This window comes from Anabrus simplex, chromosome 1 (genome assembly GCF_040414725.1).
Source record: "Anabrus simplex isolate iqAnaSimp1 chromosome 1, ASM4041472v1, whole genome shotgun sequence".
Taxonomy (NCBI): Eukaryota; Metazoa; Arthropoda; class Insecta; order Orthoptera; family Tettigoniidae; genus Anabrus; species Anabrus simplex.
The window spans coordinates 1,553,870,757-1,553,894,492 of record NC_090265.1 but is presented as its reverse complement, the minus strand read 5'-3'; the positions used below and the strand labels follow the sequence as shown (position 1 = coordinate 1,553,894,492).

General features: G+C 37.3%; 1 protein-coding gene across 1 annotated transcript in view; it reads left to right on the top strand.

The window, feature by feature from the left end:
- The window catches only part of MKP-4 (MAPK Phosphatase 4), a 106,104-nt gene that overhangs the window by 57,363 nt on the left and 25,005 nt on the right, over window positions 1-23,736 (top strand). The window contains exon 5 of the mRNA XM_067153293.2: window positions 326-474. Coding sequence (XP_067009394.2) covers window positions 326-474 — 149 coding nt within the window. The remainder of the gene's footprint in view (window positions 1-325; window positions 475-23,736) is intronic.

Sequence of the window (23,736 nt, the reverse complement as noted above, 5' to 3'; positions counted from 1 at the left end):
AAACAACTCCTTCACAGTTAAGGATGACTGTTTTCAAGTACCCTTTGTCCTTATCGTATAATTCTGAACAACTTGTATCTCCATTATAAGGCCACGTTCTTCAATTTGGTGTGACATGATGAGCCCGCGTTTTTTGCTTTATGATGATGTGAGTTGAGAAATCAATTTTTTCCAGAATATATTGAAGGAAGTTTAAGTTTATTGCTTCGAGTTCCAAAAGATGAGGTATTTGATTGAGTGATTAGATATGTGAGAAAGTGTTTTAAATATACTATTTCCTAAAATGCATTTGACTATACTTTGATTTTTTTTTTTTTCTTTTCAGAGTAAAAGAACGACGGCGGTTTGTGGGTCCTAATCCTGGCTTTCAGTCTCAGTTGCGCCTATTTGAATTGATGGGTTTTCAAATAGACAAACATAATGTTCAGTTCAGAATGTTTAGGCTTCAGATAGCAGCTGATCAGGTAAAGAAAGGTGAGGTGAATCCATTTAGCAACATGTTAAATATCCATATTCAAAATTTGAATTTCATGTATGATATCTTGTATTGATACACAATCTTCTTTTCTTCTTCCTCCTTACCTTTTCCCAACTACAGTAGAAGACTGTTATAGCAAGAATTCACAACAGCAGAAAATTTACTCGCTATAGCGGATTGTCGTTATATCTGAATTTTGTATAAAAGTCGGAAAACCCCCCATACACATTAAAATTGATATGAAACGGCAATCAGTTTGTTCAAAACTTGTGTTTCCACAGATGATATCAAATCAAATCAAAATCTCTTTATTTGCAAATGAGGTGTCTACCTAAAATACATTATTGTCAAGCACTAAATATTAAATTAACAAGAGAAGAAAATTTTCCTATAATACAATATTATACAATTTACCCAACAATATATTCTATTAAACACACAGCTCATCCTTAATAAATTTATATTGTTTACAAAATTCTATTTATAATATCTCCTGTACTACTTACAAATATACTCAACTGATATACAGTATGTGGAATTACTTCAAATGATACTATACAACTGGTATAAGATTAAACTTTACATTGCATTTATTTACTTTTTTTTTTACCCATTCTGGAACCTAAATAGCATAACGACCTGCTGCGTCTTAACCAGAGCCCCTTTTGCCACCACTTTTCAGAGTTCCTGAAGGGCCTTCACAGCTACCGTAGCGGTCCCAGGGCCCTCGAAGTCCCCACTGTACTTCACCCCTACAGGCAGTCCCCTACTTCGGCTGTCGAAACTCCTTAGACCAGGGGATAGAATTAATTTATTCACACACATTTTTTTATTTACAATAACCTGCACTGGTCAAATGCCCTCTAACACTTAATTTATTTTCTCTGTTGCTGTTTATTCTCTTCTTGAATATCTGTACAGATTTTGGAAAAGGATCAAACACTACCCCTGGTAAACTGTTCCACTCCTTCACACCCTTCCCAATGAATGAAAATTTATCCTAATCGCTTCTGCTAAAATTCCTTCTAATTTTATATTTGTGGTCTGTCCTGCCGATATAATTATTTTCCAACTGAAGCTTCTCACGGATATCTCCCCATGCTTCTTCTCTTGTATACGCTCTATATAATCCTATAAGTCTAGTTTTCTCCCTTCTCTTACTTAAAGTTTCCCACCCAAGTTCCTTTAACATTTCTGATACACTACTCTTCCTCCTGAAATCCCCTGTTACAAATCTTGCTGCTTTCTTCTGCACCCTATCTATTTCTTTTATTAGGTATTCTTGGTGAGGATCCCAAACACTGTTTGTATATTCCAATAATGGAGGAACCATACTTAAGTAACTTTTTTCTTTTAATTCTTTATTGCATCCTTTAAGTAGCCTCATTATGACATGAAACAATCTGTATGCTTTCCCAATAATGTCATCAATATGACCCTTCCAATGCAAATTACTTTCAAATCTCACACCTAAGTATTTGCACTTGACATAACTACCTCATCCAAAGTATATTCAAATTCAGTTTTAAAGCTCCTGTTTGTAAAAGTTGTAACAGTTGATTTGCCTCCATTAACCTTCATATTATTTTCTTCAACCCATTGTTGGATACTTTCAAGGTCCCTTTGTAATTCTGAATAGTCCTCACTGTTATTTATTTCCCTATAAACAATTATGTCATCTGCATACAATCTTATTTTTGATGTTATATTGTTCCCTAAATCATGTGCGTATGTTAAGAAAAGTAACGGACCGATTATACTACCCTGTGCAATTCCCTTCCAAACTTTCTCTTCCTGCGATACATTATTTCCTACTTTGACTTTCTGAACCCTTGAATTTAGAAATGTTTTTATCCAACGTATAACCCTTACGTCCAATCCTATTCCCTCCAATTTCTTTAATAATATTCCATGTCCCACTTTATCAAAGGCTTTGGAAAGATCTATGGCTATGCAATCTAACTGACCTCCTGAATCCAATTGATCTGATATGTCCTGCTGAAATCCCACCAGTTGTGCCTCACAAGAAAATTTCTTTCTAAATCCATACTGGCTCCTCATGAACCAATTTTTATCATCACATATCCCTCTGATGTATTTTGATATTAAACTCTCGAGTATTTTACAAACTATCCTGGTCAGGCTGATTGGTCTGTAGTTCTCTGGTTTCCTTTTATCACCCTTTATAAATTGGTATTATTATAGATTCCTTCCATTCCTTTGGTATTTACACTATTATTTATGACATAGTCAAAGAGAAATTTTAAATAAGGCACTTTGTACCACCCCATTGTCTTTAACACCTCCCCAGTAATTTGATCACTTCCTGCTGCTTTTCCTTGCTGAAGCAGTTGGATTTCTCTGAAGATATCTTCATTTATGAATGAGAAGCTTCTTGTTTCCCTCTGTGTCTATCCCTCTCTATCTTCTGTTTCAGTTTCTAACTCCTGACAATCATCTACTGAATCTCTGAATTCCCTACTAAATGGGTTTACTTTTTCAGTATCTGTTAAATAGTGTTCACCCCCTTCTCCCACCATTGTAGGAATTTGGATTCCTCTTCCTTTTTGGTTCCTGATATATAAGTACAGCTTTTTCCATTTCCCTTTGTGGTCATTACCCTCTTGAAGTATGCCATTCATATAATTCTCTTTTGCTTCCTTTTTCACTCTCTTCAGTTTCCTCATTAGCTGTTTTCTAGTTTCTCTACTCTCCCTACCCTCTTTGATTTTCCTGTTTACTATTCTACATTTTCTTTTTAATTTTCTTATTCTCCTGTATAATAAATAGGGTCTGAGGTTATTTTACCCTTCTTAACAGGTTCAAATCTCTTCTCTCCTTCTCAAATGATTCCTTTAAATTTAGCCCAAAGTGTATCCACATTACTCCCTTCACTTATCCAACAACTGAATTGTGATTTATGGTAAGTCCCAAATTCATCAACTTTAGTTTTTCTGTACAATTTCTTGTCTTGTGTAACCCTCTTAACGAGCCTTTTTGGTACGAGTCCTACATCCATTATCACAGTCTTATGGTCTCCTATGCCTTCAATTACCTCAGTTTTATCAGCAATTTCCCATGGTTTAACCAAGAATACACGTAGTAAGTTATTGAGACGAGTCGGTTCTTGTACTATTTGTATAAATCCTCCCTCCCAAATTAACTTATTTGTCAGTTTCTGTTCATGGGCTTCACTTGCAGCTCCATTCCGTTCAACTTCAGGTAAATTTAGATCTCCCCCAATTATTACCATATCAATATTATTGTTTTTATGAGTATATTCTATTATTTTCTCAAATATTTCCTTGTCTCTTTCCTCTCTTCCAGGCCTGTATGTTCCTATAATTCCCACCTCCTTCATATTATCACAAACTAATTTTATCCCTAATATTTCATCCCTTTCATCGGTAAACCATTCATGTGAACAATAAGTTTCCTTCACCAGAATAAAAACTCCCCTCCCTTTTTATCTCCTTGGTCTCTACGATAGACTGTGTACCCTTCTGGAAATTCTTCTCTATTACCCACCCCTTCTCTCAACCACGATTCCACTCCTATCACCACATCAGTCTCATAAGATTCCATCAATGTACCAAATTTTAATTGTTTATTTACTACACTTTGACAGTTTACCAAGAGCAATCTCAGACCCCCTTCCTCCCTAAAACTTGACTGTTGCAATTGGGTAACTTGAAATTTCTTACTTTCCTGAGTTTCATTTTCTAGTTGACTGAGCCAGCTTGAAGTACAGCTGGCTCTTTCTACTAGTTTTCCTGGTCAGTATTATAACTCAAGGGAGTTGCCTGTTTTACAGTACATATCTTAAGATTAATAAAATCTAGAACAATATTTGCTATCTTTCATTTACCTGAATTGTTTAGATGGAGGCCATGTTTTGTATAACAGTATCTCTCAAAACTGCTGCATTCAATAACCTGAGTATTCCGAAAATGTTTACAAATTTTAACATTATCTGTATTGACCTTGTCCACTTCAATGTTCACACACGAGTCTCTATTCAAATCATGCCTGTGGGGCACGTTCACTACAAAGATGTTAGTGTGGGTCAGCTTCCCCAGTGTATGTTTAAGTTGTGATCTTACATTCTTGGCGTCGTCGTGAGCTACGTTGTTCGTCCCACCGATGATAATCACTGCATCGCCGCTCCCGAAGTTCCTAGTTGCTTCTTCTACGTTTTCCAGGACACTGCTGATAGAAGCTCCTGGATATATTTCTCCGGTTGCTGCTATATTCTCGTCGTTTATCACTCCCACAATTCCCCTTCCTTGGCTATCACCAAACACAGCTACCTTTGCTGTTTTAGTCCTAACTGGGTCTTGAATCTGAAATCTAGGCCTAAATTTTAACGTCGGCATGGCAACGGCAGTGGATCGCGATGACGGTTTCGTGCGCGCGATCACTTTCTTCCAGAATTAAATTATTTAGGGCAGAAAACCTATTTCTGATGTTTATTTCCGGAAATTCAATTGTAGATTTCTTCTTAGCCGGCCATCCATGAACTACTTGACACCACGTGCTCGAGTTTGTTACTCGTACCGTATATCACTCGAAGAATGGTCAGTCCCAAATTGTAGTGATTGCAGTCTTTCTTACTTGTTTGTAATTTTTTAGAAATCTGACACGACGTGAAAATGTATGTTTAATTTCATTCTGAAAAAATTACAGTACCGTATTTCTCCGAATCCAAGACAAACCCCACTTTTTCCTTCAAAAAATTTTAATCAGGCTCAAAAAGTGCGTTGTAAAATCATATGAATGCCTTTGTTGTACAGTACACATTTTAAAACTATTTTTTGGACACTGAACATTGGCTTTCGTTATGTCGCATTTTTTGGGGCTGCACAATTATTCTTTATTTATGCGGGTTTATTGACCATTAACTTAAAATTGGCATCATAATGCAGAAGAGAACCCGTTGAAAATTTGGCGGCAATACCTATTCCATGTGTCTCTACAATACGGCGATCCATCAGGAAAATATTCTTGCTGTCTATAAAACTGTTACGGTACTTTCACTCAGCGTCAGATATAACCGGCTACTGCTATACGCATGTCTCGTTGTGGGTTCGGCCAATTTCAGCTGCTATCGATATACAGGCCTAATCACGGACATTAAAGGTCAACGAACGAGTTTATTGCACCACAGTATGGCCATTCCGCCCTTGCGTTTTTCATGCATATACCTCACAATTTCATTTTTGACTTGTTTAAAGCATCCTTGTTGTGGACGGGTGAATGCATTTTTTGTACAGTACACATGTTTTAGCTATCTTTGTCTTCACGCTGACGCCAAATATTGGCTTTAGTTAGGCCTATGCCATATTTTCTTGCAGCTGCACAATTATTCTACATTTTCGAGTGTTTAATAACCATTAACTTAAAATTGGCATTATAATATCGACGATAACCCGTTGAAAATTTGCCGGCAATACCTGTTCCATGTATCTTTACGACTATCCATCACGAAAATATTCCTGCTGTCTATAAAACTTAATTTTATTAAGAGTCAGGTACAGTAGACGCGTTATAAATCTGCCACTGAGTAGCCGTAGTGTTTCTAAGAATTCAAAGGCTTGCATGTTTTGATGCTATTCTACAGATTTGAGAAACGTTTTTGTAGAGGCTAATAGAATGTCATTCTCTCTTCACTATTTCCCGAGATACAGCGATGCTCCACACCAGCACTGTACAACCGGTTGTCACGGCTAGCGATGTACAATAAAGAGGCGGTCGTTTATTGTCAATGAATTTTGTGTGTGTGCGGGGGTGAAAAGAAGCAGCGTGGTTACCGTGGTAGTTGCCAGTGGTATTCATTACTGTTAGGCCGCGAATCCTCGATTTCTCGCATGAGATTCTGAGGGAAAAAAAACGTCGTCTTGGATTCGGAGAAATACTGTATCACTCCAGAGTTTTCTTCTTCAAATGGCATCACCTAACCTACTGTAACCATAGGCCTATATGTGTCATGAAAACATATTTGAAACGCATGTAGAGAAATCAGTTATCCTCGCTAAAAATTTACATGTGAATAGCCTTTATGAAATTTAACTAGATGCGAGAAAATATGAACTATCCTCTGAAATCAGTGATGTACTCTGCCATATCTCGAGGTGTATCACATTCTTACTTAATTTCAGTATATATATAATTAAAATTCAGAGATCGTTTACTTCAGCCGTTATTTTTAACGAGTTAACAACTGGTTTCGGCCACATTATTTACGCATTTATTACGAAAAGTTGTTATCCTATTTCATTTCGAATTTTCTTTAGAGAACAGCAGTCGTTGGGTATTACTAATCGACTCCAACATCGCCTTCGAATGTCGATGAGAGAGCTCGCAAATGCACATAGTGAGAAAACTATACCGTACCAAATATGATCAATCGCATTTTGTGGCAAACGTTTCAGTTTCCTTATTCAACAGTGTCACGTATCCTAACTTAACCGTACTATACATATGATGAAAACATACTTCAAGCGCCACTAGAGAAATGATAACCTTCTCGCTAGAAATTTACATGATAGAAACCTTTCCGTAACTTAACGAGATGCAAAAAAAATATAAACTAACTTCTGAAATCAATTATGCACTCTACCATATCTCGAGGTGTATCCCATTTTTACTTAATTGTAGTATTTAGCACAACAATTAAGCAATCGTTTAGTCAGCCTTTATTTTTAACGAGTTAAGAACTGTTATCGGACACGTTATTTACGCATTTATTACGAAAATATGCTCTCTTTCATTTCTAATTTTCTTTACGGAACAGCAGTCAACAGGTATTACTAATTGACTTCGACATTGCCTTTGAATGTCGACGAGAGAACTCGCTAGTGGACATAGCGAGGAAACGATACCGAAGATAATCGACTGTATGCAACATAATTGCTGGGGTGCATACATATCGGTAACGGAAAAAATCGCGTGCACTTATTGCTCGCAATAAGGATGTGTCAGTGATAGGGCTCTCGCTGTAACCAAAGGATAATACACAGTTTAATATAGGAATTTAGAAGGGACAGCAAAACATTGTCCGTATAACGGGGTTCTCGTTATATGCCGTGCTCGCTATAGCGGACTTCTACTTACTTGGGGTCAGTATATTATGTGGATTAAGCCCAGTTTTATGGCCAGATGTCCTTCCTGACACCAATCCTATATGTAGGGAAGTATTGACTATTGTATGTTTCTGTGGTGGTTTGTCATGTGATATGTTTTGTGTAAATGGGAATGAGTATCAAGACAAAAACCATCACCCAACTCTAGAGACAGAGGAATTAACCAGACATTTTTAAAATCCCTGCCCTGGCCAGGAATTGAACTTGGAAACCCTGTGAACTGACGGCCACTTAGCTAACCATTCAGCCAAGGAGCCAGACAGTGTATTGATACACAGTCTATACTAATATTATTACATCGGATGATGCATAAGTTCATAGTGTTTTAACTGTCAGAACCGTTGCATCATTACTAAATTGACTGGATTGTCATTCATTACCTTTCTTCAACAAGTTGCAGGGTGTGAAGAAACTTGGGAATTAATCTGAAGATTCTAACCAGGAAATCTCAGACGTATTTCTGGAAGCAGATGCCTGGTTTAACTTCAAAAGGAATAACAAGATATGGAATAGATATCCTCGGTTAGAGGGCAGTCAGGTCAGATCTGCACAGACAAAATGGAATGTTAGTCAATAGGATTCATGATGGCTATGACCACGGCATCAAACAGTCACATAAAACTGCGAGCTTGCTTGTTTGCTTGTTTTTAACTCTAGAAAGTAGGACCTTCACTTTGAGAAGGGAAACCTATACTATTTCAGCAAGTTGATGAAGTCCATGTACTCCAAGTGCCTTGTACCATTTTGTACCATCAGACCACCTTTGGTATTAAGCATGTAAAGTGCAACATCGATGCTGGCTAGGAGAACTTGATCATAAGTAGTACCAGATGGCCACAAAAGACTATGTACATAAATTAATAACAGTGACAGCTGTTAAGTGATTTACCTTGCAGATCACATTCATAGTGTCTCTTCATCACCTGGAATTCCAAACACAGAATTATAGATCTCTGTTCTATGTCCTGTGTTCCATCCAGAAATATTTAAATCTATTTTCTATCAGCCATTTTCCTCATTCATGCTCCTGTGTTGATAGCAGAGACTTGGTGAAATTCATTAAGTAAATCTAAAACAAATGCTCGAGGGAATAGTTTCGATCTTAAACCTAGGTCATCTTCAGCCACGCAATTTAAAATGAACAAGTACATTTACATATTGTGTTTCTTAAAACGATAGGAAAGGGCTAGGAGTGGGAAGGTAGCAGCCGTGGCCTTAGTTAAGGTACAGCACCAGCATTTGCCTGGTGTGAAAGTGGGAAACCGTGGAAAACCATTTTCTGGGTTGCCGACAGGGGGGTTTGAACCCACGATCTGCCGAATACTGGATATTGGCCGCACTTAAGCAACTGCAGCTATCGAGCTCAGTAGGAATATAAATTAGAATTCAATTCTTCTATGTTAAAATTACGCCCATTTACCTTCTCATAAAATGTTAAAATTGTGGTGAATGTTGTGATTTATCTCATCAGAAAACATCTTATTGTTGAATCATGAGACTGTCTTAAAATCTAACGATACATGTTGTATTAAAACATTGTGGTTGTTCCATAAGGAACATAAATTATAATTCACTTCTTCCATATTAAAATTATGCCCATTTGACTTCTCATAAAATGTTAAAACTGTGATGAATGTTGTGTTGTATCTCATCAGGAAACATCTTATTTTTGAATCATGAGAAATATAATTCATAATTATTATTTCATATTATGCATATCAGTGGAAAGATAGTGATTTAAACTTTTAATCTACATAAGGTAACATCATGTAGTGATGTTGTGTAGCCATTAGAAGGTGCTGTTGAACTGGGTGCTTTGTACATGCCATTAGAGCTGTATCTGTGCTTGCAGAATGAAACTCTTCATCAGTTGCAAAATCTTCAAAACAACATACACATTTAATATCCTACCATTTGGCGTTATGAGTAAAAAGTAATAACAAAGCACACTAACTTGCTGCAACCTGTTACAACACTGCCAAATAAGGAATCAGGAAGAATTATGAAACACTATTTACTGAAGGGAAATAATCCAATTCTATTACATGTAACTTTGTTGAGGCTGCCCAACATTCACTGTGAAAAATTGCATACCTGCCTGGTACCAATGAATGGAACTCACCTCCATTCAGCTGACACACAGGTGATTTGTGAGATTCTCTTGTTCACATATCTTCATAAAATAAATGTTAAATGTTCTCATCCTTTAGAAGCAGAAGTCATGTCTATTACCCAAAATGTAAATAACCTAAAATGTGTATAATCAAAGAGAATAGCATAAAATATGCCCTTTAGGTAGAATATTTAATCAAATATGCATCCATCTTTTTACCTGGATGACAGATTTGTAGTCTTAAGATCAGAGGGTCTCAGGTTCGAATCATGGGTCAGGGATTTTAGCCATGTTTGGATAAATCCTCTGACTCAGAAACTGGATGTTTGTATTATTTCTGTCAATATACTCCTCTTCATATACACACAACACAACACACTACTATTTCAGAAATAGACAGTACAGTAGAGCCCCAGTAAATCAAGCTATTTGGGGCTAATGCTACCTCAAATTACAAAAAACTCTGATTACATGGAAATAAGAACAGATCAAAGGGTAATGGTAATCCATGAATAATGTTTAATCATCATCATCATCATCATCATCGTTGACGATCTCCAGTTGCCCAGGTGTAGTGAATAATGTTTAATGACTACAAAAAAAAGTTAATCAATAGAGGACATACCTCTTTTTGATATGGGCCAACTTAAATTTTAAAGAAACTGTCCAGAGTCATTTGTTTTAAAATAGAACCTTGTTTTTAAGCAGTAGTATCACAGCATCAAAGAAGCACAGTGTTATTCAGCGTAGCTTCCACTTGCTGCTCATCGGAATGCAGTACCACATCTAGCACTTCCAAACCCTCAGTGTGGGTCATCAGATCACTGACACAGTCTCTTCAGGCACTTCTATGTCACCACTATTTTTAACTGGTTCACTCATGATTTCAACAGTTGAAACATTGTTCAAAGTTATGAGTAACACACAGATACATACACTACTGTTCAGAGATGGAGGAGCTAACTTTAAAAAAAATACCATACCAGAAAGTAAAAAACTGAGTAATTGGGACATTTTGCCTTTGTAGTTATGAAATTTCCAAAGTTTAAGGAAATTGTTATAGTATAGTGAATGTTAGTTAAGGTAATTTATTGTCATTTATTTCTTGATAAAGTTCCATTAAATAAGTTTTGAGGTATTAGCAGTTCACATTAATTAGCATTCGACCAGTTTTTTATCCTTCGTGGTTTTGACTTAATATGGTCAAGTTTATGGATTCTTACTGAAGTTAAGAGATCTTGAACATTTATTTCCCTTTCCATATGAATGTTTATTAATGCAGGGACATTATGCTGATTCTCTCCCATTGTTGGGCCTACTTGTAGGTTGTCAGCTTATGTGAGGCTGAGCAACTTCTCTCTGTAGAGGCTGTTGTGACTGGCAGGGTAGCAAATATTTGTAGCAGTAGTCTAATACTGGGAAAGAAGTCTTTGTTACATAGAGTGAATGCATCAATGTATTTTTTGACTTTTAATTTTCTTCTGGATGAGATGTAGTCCAGTTATCTCTCCCTAGTGGTATTTCTGCTTTTAATTCAGCACTTGTTTCTGTGCAGTCTGCTTGATACCTTTTTACTGCTTTAATAATTTTGTCTGCTGAAAACTAAGAAAAGTTACTGGGAATAAGCCCTTGTAAAGGCGTTACTTTGTGAACATTAAGTTATTAAGTTGTCGACAAAAGGCAACAATACTACCTTCCTGTAGTATCCCTTAGGATCCTTAGCTGACATGTTCATTCTTCGAGTTTGCCTACCACAGATACGTGGGAGACTGATTTCTTCACGCATTGGAGCAGCCATATCATTTCATACAATAAAAATGCCTTTCAACTCTTCAGGGGTATCTTTTCTCATTATATTCAACCTTCCTGTTATGTTATCAATGTAAGATAATGCAGATGACAAAATTGTTTAACATCTTGCCCACAGTGTGGGCCAAACAGTGAACAGCTGTGTCCGAACCAATGATAAATTCACCTCTTCTCAAGGCCACGTCTAAGGCAACAGCTTTACTGGGTCTTTTTTTTATTTGTTCAAGGGACCTTACAACATGTAACATTAGTTTCCGAAATACAGTGAAGCTATCATGTCTTTATACCCAACTAGCTGATGTACCCGTGCTTCGCTACAGAATTCTACATTGTATACTGAATTCTAGGTTAAATAGTATACACGTTGTGAGTAAGATTGTATTAAATTGCACAGCTCTCAACGTTGCACCAGAAGCGCAACAAGGAAGTCACCATACATCTTTTCTCATGTGAAGACTGGGTTAGGGAATTTTCATTGTAATGGTAGGCCCTTTTGTCTACTATCAGTCACAATCAAGCTGGGGAGTTTTCGTAATAATGGCAGACACTCATTCTCCACATGCCTTTTTTATCCTCAGAAAGACTGTCTTGGTCGTTTTCCCAACTGAAATCAACATAGGTCATTACAATTATGTCAGTAGAAATGTTGTGATTAAAAGCAATGCTATCATATGATATACCTGATAAAATGAAAACCTGCACATTTTCTCATTTTTAGTGAACAGTACTACACTGCCGATCTAACAGTCCGAAGTTTCAGAGCTGGAATGACCAGGCTGCAGACATCTGTGAACGCTCCTCTGCCATTATTCCGTTAAGTATGCACACTGCTCCTCATTCCAATCAGCGCCTCAGAGTAGGGATCGAATTGCTGTAATAATATTTTGAACCAGTGTGTTATGTACCAGCAGTATTAGAAAATGTATGCACCAGAGGAATGGCATGCTAAAGAATAAAGTTATCTAACTCCCCAGCTACTTCCCGCCAATATTCAGGCAGGCTCTTATACTCTGTACGCAGCAGTAATCCCATCTATCGGAGATGAGTGGCAGCAGAAGAGATAAAGCACATCACAACAGACAACGGTGAATGTAATATTATTACTGATCAATTTTATGAACTTTCAATATTGTAGGCCTTCACATTTAGTTTTCTTCTGACTCTGTGATATTAGGGCATCTAATGTAAAGGGAGTCGTCCTTTCTTTCATGACTCCCTCTTGTCTTATTCTTCAAGCGATCATTCCTTTGCAATTTATAATCATCTTCACAATTTTCCTTGTCAATATGGACCAAGGACGATGCGTTTTTTACACCTTAAGACATTGATGACAAAAAACCATCACCAGTTAACACAATTGAACAATATTTCCATGTCAACAATGCTCAGTGTTAATATGGACTAAGCAACAAAAGTGTAAATTTATCTAAATTCATGAATTCACTTATCATAGTCATCGCCTTATGGGTGGGGACGATAGAGAAACACCCACAATATCCCCTGCCTGTCGTAAGGGGCAATTAAAAACGGCCCCAGGGGCTCTGAACTTGGGAGCATAGGTTGGTGACCTCGGGGTCATAGCTGAGTCCTGGCATTGCTTCCACTTACTTGTGCCAGGCTCCTCACCTTCATCTATCCTATCTGACCTCCCTTGGTCAACTGTTGTTCTTTTCTGACCCCAACACTATTACGTACGAAGGCTTAGGGAGTCTTTCATTTTCATGCCCTTCATGGCCCTTGTCTTTCTTTCAAAGTGTCAGATACCTTCCATTTTTTCTTTCATGAGGGTTATATAGAGGATGGTTGCCTAGTTGTACTTCCTCTTAAAACAATAATCATCACCACCACTCTTATTATAGGCAGTACGGGAAAACTCAATATGGCATAAATGATCAGAATTTGTATTTGATATAACATTTGTTATGTTGAACTTTTGGATATAACCAATAACATGGGTATGTAAAAATAGAATTTAGGCGCCTTCCCATAAACCACCATTTCGTCCAGGGTGAAAAAAAAATTGATAGCCTATCCTATGAACCGACTTTACATACCGCTTTTCATTCAATTCCGTTTACCTATTTTCTCGTGGCTTGGCGTTGATATGGACATATCAACAAAAATTCAGATTCATGAATATCTCTCTTATTATAACCGGTATGGTAAAAATGTATAAGACATAAATGATTGAAATTTATTTCTATATAACTTTAGTTACATAGTATTTATCTATAGGACCACTAATAATATAAATTTTTGAGAATTAAATTTTAGGCCTTCCCATAAACTACCATTTTACTGAGCATGAATAAAATTATTTATAGCCTAGATTGTAATGGCTCATTCCCCAACTTAAGATACCTATTTTAATTCAGTTCTCTTCAGCCATTTTCTTGTGATGCGTGCACATACATACAGGCAGATAGACAGACAGAGATGATGGAAATTTAAAAAGTGCATTTTCTTGCTACTGAGGACATGACTAATACAGAGGTGCCAACTTCGCGCTTGCGGTCGAAGGGGAAATTATTATGGAAAAGCAACATTATCACGGCAAAAATAAATTTCTACAAAAAAAAAAAAAGGAAAAAGAAAAAATGTTCAATCCCTTAGAGCATTACTGGGCAACCCTCCTCGGTTCAGTGTGTCGTATGTTGACAACTAAACATATTTGGCGGTTATTTGGTCGTCACTTCCTTTTGTTTCCCACGAGCATTGTGAAATCACGGCCAGTTACATAGATGTACGCTGCTCTCTTTGCTAGAATGACGCATCAAGTTGGCTGTGAAGTAGGCTTTACTCCTTGTTCTGCTGTTCTCCAGTGTGTGTATTTGGCTCTCTCTTTGAGTAGATATGAGTGGTATAATTAGCATGTTTCAATTCTAATTATCCTAGTCGTTGATTCGAAAAGAATTGATTGGTTTTGTAAAATGAAGTGGAGCAATTGTCAAATTGCATCTTCTTCTAAGAAGACAGCAGTGTTGCAGAAATATCGAGACAGTTACACAAACGAATAGTCATGCTTACTTGCTTCACACGTTAGTGAAAACCACGTGTTCTGCAGTGTGTGTTCGTGTGATTTCTCTGTGGCTCACGGTGGACGAGATGATTGCAGAAGACACATAGAATCCAAGAAACATCACACATACGGTGAATCAAAATTACAAAAGCAGCCTGTTTCATCGTTCTTCGTCAAAAGTAATGAAACTGCGGGATAAATGCCAAATTGCTGTTCACATAATTTCTTTCAGAGCATAATATTCCATTATCAGTTTCAGTTTGTGCATGAATAAAAACCTCTGCTTTAGTTCCTTACACGGCATCTGAGGCAAAAAAGAAATATTGAACTTTTGCAAATAACGCCTTTTTCTTTGGCTACTGATGGTAGTACGGATTCAAATGCAGTTAAACTTTGTCCTATAATTGTCTCTTTTTTTTAATCAGAGAGGCCAAATATCAACTCTTCTATTGTCGTTGTTAGAGAGTACTGACAACACAGGCGAGGGAATTTTCTATGTTATTAATAGTGTATTGTCTTCTTTAGCCATTCTGTGAAAAAAATTGCATTTCTTTTTCATCTGACAATGCATACACAATGATAGGGACAAGTAAAGGTGTTGCAAAATTTGTGTTTATGACCCAGGTTGTTCATGTCATTTCATACACATCTGTGCACAAAAAGTAACAGCCCAATTACCAGTCGATGTAGAGAACTTTTTGGTTCAGTTATATTGATTAGAGTTCTAAAAGGCAAAAGTATATCAAGGTGTTGTGGCACAGAGGGTCACAAAATTTTGGAATATGTCAGTACCCATTGGCTCTCGCTTCTTCAGTCTATTAATAGAGTTCTTGAGCAGTGGGAAGCTTTGACACTTATGTTTTGTAGTGAACCGCACCATAAAAATGAGAACACCAAGCAGTTTGAAACTTCAAAATCATTCTTACAAGACCCACACACAAAACTGTTTTGCATCTTTCTTCAAAGTACACTTCCTGTCTTTAACTCAGTGAATTTATTTCTGCAACAAGATGGTCCAGCCATACATCTTCTTAGGAGGAAACTTACTGGTCTTTTAACTGACTTACTGGTCAGGTTTGTTCAGCCATGTTCTATTCAATCAGAATCTACCTCACTTTCGAGTGTTGAATTTAAGAGGAGGAAATACCAGAAAGCTAAAGAGGGCTTGGTAATAGGAGCAAAAGCCAGGGCATACTTGAAAGATAATGACTGTGATGAAGAGATGTTTTATAATTCTGTAAGAGAGTTTTATATGGCAGCTTGCAGTTACATTTCTTCATCCTGCCGAAGTTGTAGACATCTCTCTCAGAATGGTTTCCTATTCATTTCTTGAATATTTTGTTCAAAGATTCCCAAGTTTGGTCAAAGAAAGTGATCATAACAAAAAGAGGAATTTACCTAACATTGATGTGAACTGGGGTAACATTGCAGAGCTTAAAAATGAAAGTGGACAAATTAAGTATAAAAACTTAAGTAATGTTGTATTTGCAGTAGTAAGTGTACCTCACACGGGATTTCAACCCTAATGGAAGGGAAATGTCAGGGAATTCAGAAAAATCTGGAAACTTGTTCTTCTGCCAGATAAAATGGACATACCATATTTATCCATGTAGTAGAAGCACATTTTCCAGTTTTTATAACAATCTAGGGCATGTCTTTTATGCCAGGAATAAATTGTAAAGAAAACTTAATAAACATTTTTTTTTAAACTAGTGTGATCTCGAATGTGAAGTAACCGATAGCATCAATAGCTATATGGATAGCCTATAGCAAACAGTAGCAGCTATGATTGATTGAATTTTCAATGTTTTGATCTGCTTACTATTGAATATTCTGTGTTGGGGAATGACGAGCTAGATGAATTAGGCTTATATTGCATACTCAGTTTTTCTAATTGCTTAAATACATGCCTTCCACAACAAAATATGCATATAGACAAAATTCTACAACCCAATGGATGACTGTGTTTGTTTGCTATGTAATGACATGTGCGATAGTTACTACCTCGTAAAGTGTAAAAACATAAAAACACTGACTGAATGCAGGAAACTGTGAAATTCATTTAAACTTAATACTCATTCGAGCACTCATTATTATTGTTGTTGTTGTTGTTGTTGTTGTTGTTGTTGTTGTTGTTGTTGTTGTTGTTGTTGTTGTTGTTGTTGTTGTTGTTGTTGTTGTTGTTGTTGTTGTTGAATGCGCTGACATAGGAAAGCCTTGTGTAAATGTGTAATGCATCATGACACCGTTCGGGCGCGCCATGTTGAGTTTCTAACCTATCTTTCGTGTGAGGGGTTCGGAAGTTTTGAGGTACAACTAGTAGCTTGTAACATCACATGTAATTTTGTGAATACAGAACAAGATTTAAAATAAAATGACATCACATTGTAAGATGAAAGTTGTTTGTTGGTTTGGAGATTTCTAGTTTGTGAAGTATGTTTGTATGTATTCGGTCTTGATCCACTCAATCCCAAGCTGCCATTCATATCAATTTACATTGGTTGAGCGCAATATCAAAACCTGGCTGCCAACTGTATTTTCTACATCACCACGTGGTTAAGCTACCTCGCGTGGCGTGTGTCGTTTAGGTTTAATAGTGTTCACTGTAGATGTAATTTTATTTACATCCGTGTGTTGGTTAGTATACAGATCGTATGTGTACCATACCCCAATATAGTTCATGAAAGACAGATGGCAAGAATGTGACTGGACAAAAATTGGCACCGTGGTCTCGATCACCCATAACCTCCTTCCTATGCCAGTCATTAGCTGCGAATAATTTATTTATTTTATTCTTAACAATAATGCACCTATTCAAAGATTGTTACAATATCCTTATGTTACTACCTCTTTTTCAGCTAACAATGTCTTCATCCAAGCCAAGGAAAACTTTGTTTAATGAGAGGTGGCTGCGTGGTGATACTTTATACTGATCTGTTTGTTATTGAAGCGTGGTTAAAAGGGACACCAAGAGATGATACTTAGTTGCTGGCATGTTGTTTTACTGCAACATTTGTGGATGAATATGCGATGAGTGGCATGTTCCGAGCTGTCATTGGAGTGATGGCGTTGAATGACATCTGTAGACGAATAAGTTTGAGTGGTGTCTTTAAAAGTAGGAAAAATCACAATATGAAGATAAAGCTAGAATTCAAGAGGACAAATTGGGGAAAATATTCATTTATAGGAAGGGGAGTTAGAGATTGGAATAACTTACCAAGGGAGATGTTCAATAAATTTCCAATTTCTTTGAAATCATTTAAGAAAAGGTTCGGAAAACAACAGACAGGGAATCTGCCACCTGGGCGACTGCCCTAAATGCAGATCAGTGGTGACCTAACCATACTCTAGTTGGGGTCTTACCACAGACTTATATGCCCTCTCCTTTACAGCCTTACTACAACCCCTATGTACCCTCATAACCATGTGCGGAGATCTGTACCCTTTATTTACAATCATATTTATGTGATTACCCCAATGAAGATCTTTCCTTATATTAAGACCTAGGTACTTACAATGATCCCCAAGGCGAACTTTCACCCCATTAATGCAGTAATTAAAACTGGGAGGACTTTTCCTATTTGTGAAATTCACAACCTGACTTATAACCCCGTTTATCATCATACCATTGCCTATTGTCAAACTTACAACATTATCGAGGTCATTTTGCAGTTGCTCACAATCTTGTAACTTATTTATTTCTCTGTACAGAATAACATCATCTGCAAAAGACCTTGTATCTGATTCCACTTCTTTACACATGTCATTGATATATATATAAGAAAACATAAAGGTCCAATAATACTGCCTTGAGGAATTCCCCTCTTAATAACAGGGACAGATAAAGCTTTGCCTACTCTAATTCTCTGAGTTCTGTTTTCTAGAAACATAGCCACCCATTCAGTCACTCTTTTGTCAAGTCCAATTGCACTCATTTTTGCCAGTAGTCTCCCATGATCTACCCTATCAAATACCTTAGACAGGTCAATCGCAATACAGTCCAATTAACCTCCTGAATCCAGGATATCTGCTATATCTTGCTGGAATTCTACAAGTTGAGCTTCAGTGAAATAATCTTTCCTAAACCTAAACTGCCTTCTATTGAAACAGTTATTAATTTCGCAAACATGTCTAATATAATCAGAAAGAATGCTTTCCCAAAGCTTACATGCAATGCATGTCAAACTGACTGGCCTTTAATTTTCAGCTTTATGCCTATCACCCTTTCCTTTATACACAGGGGCTACTATAGCAACTCTCCATTCATTTGGTATAGCTCCTTCATGCAAACAATAATCAAATAAGTACTTCAGATATGGTACTATATCCCAATCCAGTATTCGGAAGATAGTGGGTTCGAACCCCACTGTCGGCAGCCCTGAAGATGGTTTTCCATGGTTTCCCATTTTCACACCAGGCAAATGCTGAGGCTGTACGTTAATTAAAGCCACGGACGCTTCCTTCCCACTTCTAGCCCTCTCCTGTCCCATCTTCGCCATAAGGCCTATTCTCCGTGTCGGTGCGATGTAGAGCAAATTGTGAAGAAGAAAAAACAAAAGAAACCTTATCAATTCCAGCTGCTTTTGCACTTTTGTATCTTACTGTAAATGTCATTGTTGTCATAGGTAAATTTTAATACATCTTTAGTATTAGTCACCTTTTCTATCTGGACATTATCCTTGTAACCAACAATCTTTACATACTGTTGACTGAATACTTCCGCCTTTTGAAGATCCTTCCATACACACTCCTGTTGTTCATTAATGATTCCTGGAATATCCTTCTTGGAACCTGTTTCTGCCTTAAACTGCCTATACAAACACTTCAATTTTTTACTAAAATTTGTATGATCGCCAATTATGCTTGCCATCATGTTATCCTTAGCTGACTTCTGTGCTAGATTCATTTTCCTGGGAAGTTCCTTCAATTTCTCCTTACTACCAGAGTCATTTCTAACTCTATTTCTTTCCAACCTCCTCCTTAGTTTATTTACTTCTCTTTTATAATATAGTGGATCTTTACCATTCCTTACCACCTTTGTAGGTAAAAACCTATTTTCACATTCCTCAGCAATTGCTTTAAACCCATCCCAGAGTCTGTTTACATTTTTATTTACCGTTTTCTACCGATCATAGTTACTTTTTTTTTAAACTCCCTCATGCCTGTTTTATCAGCCATATGGTACTGCCTAATAGTCCTAATTTTAATATCTTCCTTTCTTTCATATTTATTTTTAACTACCACAAGAACAGCTTAGTGATCACCAATACCATCTATTACTTCGGTTTTTCTATAGAGCTCATCTGGTTTTACCAGCACCACATCCAGAATATTCTTTCTGAATCAGCTTGCCTTCCCATATTAACTTATTTGCCATTTGTTGGTCATGCTTCCTGTCGTTCGCATTACCTTCCCAATTGACATTTGGTAAATTGAGATCACCTGCTACAATCACATTCCTTTCCTTATCGTTTCCCACATAGCTGATTATCTTACCAATAATTCTGAATCATCGCTGCAATACTCTTTCCTGGTCTGTACACTCCAAAGACATCAATTAGCCTATTATGTTTAGAGATGAGCCTTACACCTAGAATTTCATGTTTGTCATCTTTAACTTTTTCGTAGCTTACATATTCTTCTTCCACCAGAATGAATACTCCCCCTCGTACCATTCCTATTCTATCTCTGCGATACACACTCCAGTTCTGTGAGAAAATTTCTGCATCCATTATATCATTTCTCAGCCATGATTCAACTCCTATTACAAAATTTGGTAAGTATATACCGGTATCTGTTAAATTACTTAATTCTATTCCTTTCTTTACAATACTTCTGCAGTTGAGCACTAACATTTTTATGTCATCCTTACTTGATTTCCAGTTCCCTGTTCTCTTATCACCTGTTACATATTTTTGTATGGGGGGATACATTTAGTATATCCGGATTCGGTGGGTTGAATAGCACAAACTCAGTAAGTAGTCGGTGGTAACTAATAATATTGGTAATGGTATACGAATGCTACACACATCATAAATCTGTCTGTGTGTAGAACCAAAAAAAAAAAAAAAAAACCACTGGGCCAAATGACGAGTGCAGTAGAGACCACCAGCAAAGTCGTTACGTGGCAAACATAAAGTATTGTCAAGCTCCAACGTTAGACCGCACAGGGAAAAGGAGCGAAGCATAAATCATAAATCAGAACCTCAACATATCAGCAGAATTCAGTGGAGGGTTTTGCTGGACTTTTTCCCAGAAGGTATGACGTGGTAAGCACACAACAACAGGGAAAGAGGGGAAGTAGTAATAGCAAAGGTAGCTCAAACAACAAAGTTCAAATTACAAAATGTATTGATAACACCAACAGAAGGAAATATTTTATAATCAGGAATATTTCGGAAATACCAAGAATAAATTATTATAATAACTTCGCTTTCAACCATAAAATAGAATTCGAAAAGTTCATGGAGATCATTTGGACTAGAGTTTTCAAATACTGCTTAGCAATACAAAGAACAATTTAACAAAAAACAGTCATTAGACCATTAACTAGACCTGGGTACAATTAGATAGGTACAAATAACATGTCGATATAAGGAACTGTAAATGAGATCGTGACAGACTTCTTTGAAGACAGAGTAATTTTATCAACTATTAAGTATTTACACTTTAGAAGAATAAATAGTTACACGCCAACATTGATAGTTATTAAAACACAAAGGCCACTTTTACAAATTTGAAAAACATCAACAAAAAAAAAGGAAGAAATGAAATTAGACGGCCCGGAAGGGAATGGACAGGGAATGAATAAAGCAGTGTTAACCATGACAAGAAAAGATAGAAACATAGGAATGGCGAGGGTGAGAGATAGTGAAAATCAGGCTGCTATAAAATCAAAATCATTCCAACACAGGCACGCCCGTCGTTAATGAAGGTTCCACATTGGTCAGTCATTCACTTCACTTAATTTTGAAAAGTTCGCCCAAGCTATGAATCCTTTCTGCAAGATTAGTAACTTAGTCTCGATGACTTGAAGTTCATGAAATAAATAGTGAAAAGTGCCCTGAATGGGCCAGAATTCGAAATACAACTTAAGGCCTGAGGGGCAAAATTAAAGAAGAATAGTCCAAAGTGTCAGAACAAGATATTAAAACTCTGCTCACCCAGCATAATGATGATAACACAAAGTCACGTAGAAGATGGAAATATTGTAAAATTGCAACGGACCAGCCGTGCGTAAAGTTGCTGCTCCCACCGCTCGAGTTGTTGCCGCAGAATGCCTGACCGCTGGAAACAGGGCAGCGGCGAGCTTATATAGCGCAAGAGAAGTGAGGCCGAGGACATACGAGAACATCGTGACGTAGTAGAATGCAGGCCGGGAGGTAGAATCAACAAACAGTTGCTGGTGAGCCGAGTGAGTAGACGGAGTAAGATGAGTTGAGTTGCAGTATAGACAGCAGCAAGGCGGCGAAGTAGGCAGAAGGTAAGCTCGAACATCAACGTAGTAGAATGGTTAGGGAGCTCGTAACACACCACTCCCTAGGCCACCCCATTTCCCTGAATGTACCTCCCTATATAACTTCTAAACAAATTTCCTACATTATATGTAATACCAAAATAAATGGTCCGTTATTGGACATTATAAATTTTCCAGCTTACTCATTCCTGGTTGCCAGCGTTTCACCTCCATGTGGCCTCCATGGTGTGCACTACACTGATCGCACTCTCCCTTCCGAGATGTCAGTGAATACTTTGCCTGCTATATTAATCAGTGAGATACCTCGATAGTTGTTGTAATCCTTTCTGTTTCCTTGTTTATAGTGCACCCGCCCCCTACCTAAATGGCACCGGCATGGAATCTACAGGGTCGCACACGGGTCAAGAAGTATGAAATAAATAGGCGCTGAACTAAAGTAAACTTAAAGGCGTACAAAGGAGGAGAAGCGGGGCATATATAACTAAAAATGAGAACACATTCGAATTAAAATATTTTACTCACAAACCGGTTTATTCAACCGTAATGATGATGGGAAATGACGCATTAAATAACACTACTGAATTACATTAAAATTTACAAATGTTTGTTGTAGTTTGTTTGGTGAACATCTGTCCGTTATACGTGATAGAAACGAGTACGTTTATCGCGAAGCGATGTATCGTGACATATAGCGAATGGAAATTTTATCATAACACTGAGGCTATATTATCACTAACACATAAAACTAACATGCGTCCGACAACACGTCTGAGCAATCCCTATTCTAATAAAGACCTAGATTTCCCAATGAAATGACGTAAAATAAAAATACACACATATGATACAACACCTGGGTTCGAACCGACCCTCGCTATTCTGGACATCGCCAAGCTGATGGACAGAACCACCACTGACCTTATGTACAACCACACATGACATAAAGAACACATAAATGATACATGATATGCAAGAAAAATAAAGGCACTTTGATCTTTCTTCTGACGCTGTAGGCCCCCAATGCCTACATTGAGCATCGAACTGACAACCTCTTGCGATGAAGGCAGGGTCCTGTAATCCCTATCTAATTATACTCGCACAATTAACAATGATTCATTGGCAAACATTACCATTATCGGCCGGGTCGCTTGTTAATTATTACACTGCTCTGCCGTGTTAGGTAAATCACATTATTTCGCCGTTCAAAGAAACCAACTTCTCTTTAACAGCAATGTCGCTCCTTCCTCAGCTTACGGAACGCCCACACAAAAAAAGGAACACAACTGGGCCAAGGCCAGACGGCGGTTCACCACCCCAAGGGTCAACACCCACATACAGGCATAACATTTCCTTTCAAACGGAAACAGTAACACTTCACTCGGAGGTACATCTACAATAAACTGCGGTCTTGAAAGACTCGCGCAAATCACCTTGAATTCAACACATATTGACCCAACAGTATCACGTCATTCTTACAACGCGACTCCGGTATTATAATGGTAATCCTTGCCCGATTGTTGTTGTTGTTGTTATTATTATTATTATTATTATTATTATTATTATTATTATTCCTGCCGTCCTACATGGCTTACCCGCTCCATCACTCTTACATGGCCATCGTGCGGAATCTATTCAGCAATTACAACACAATTAAGTACTCGCGCGCCAATTAACATCTGATTACTGATTGCTAATTAATCG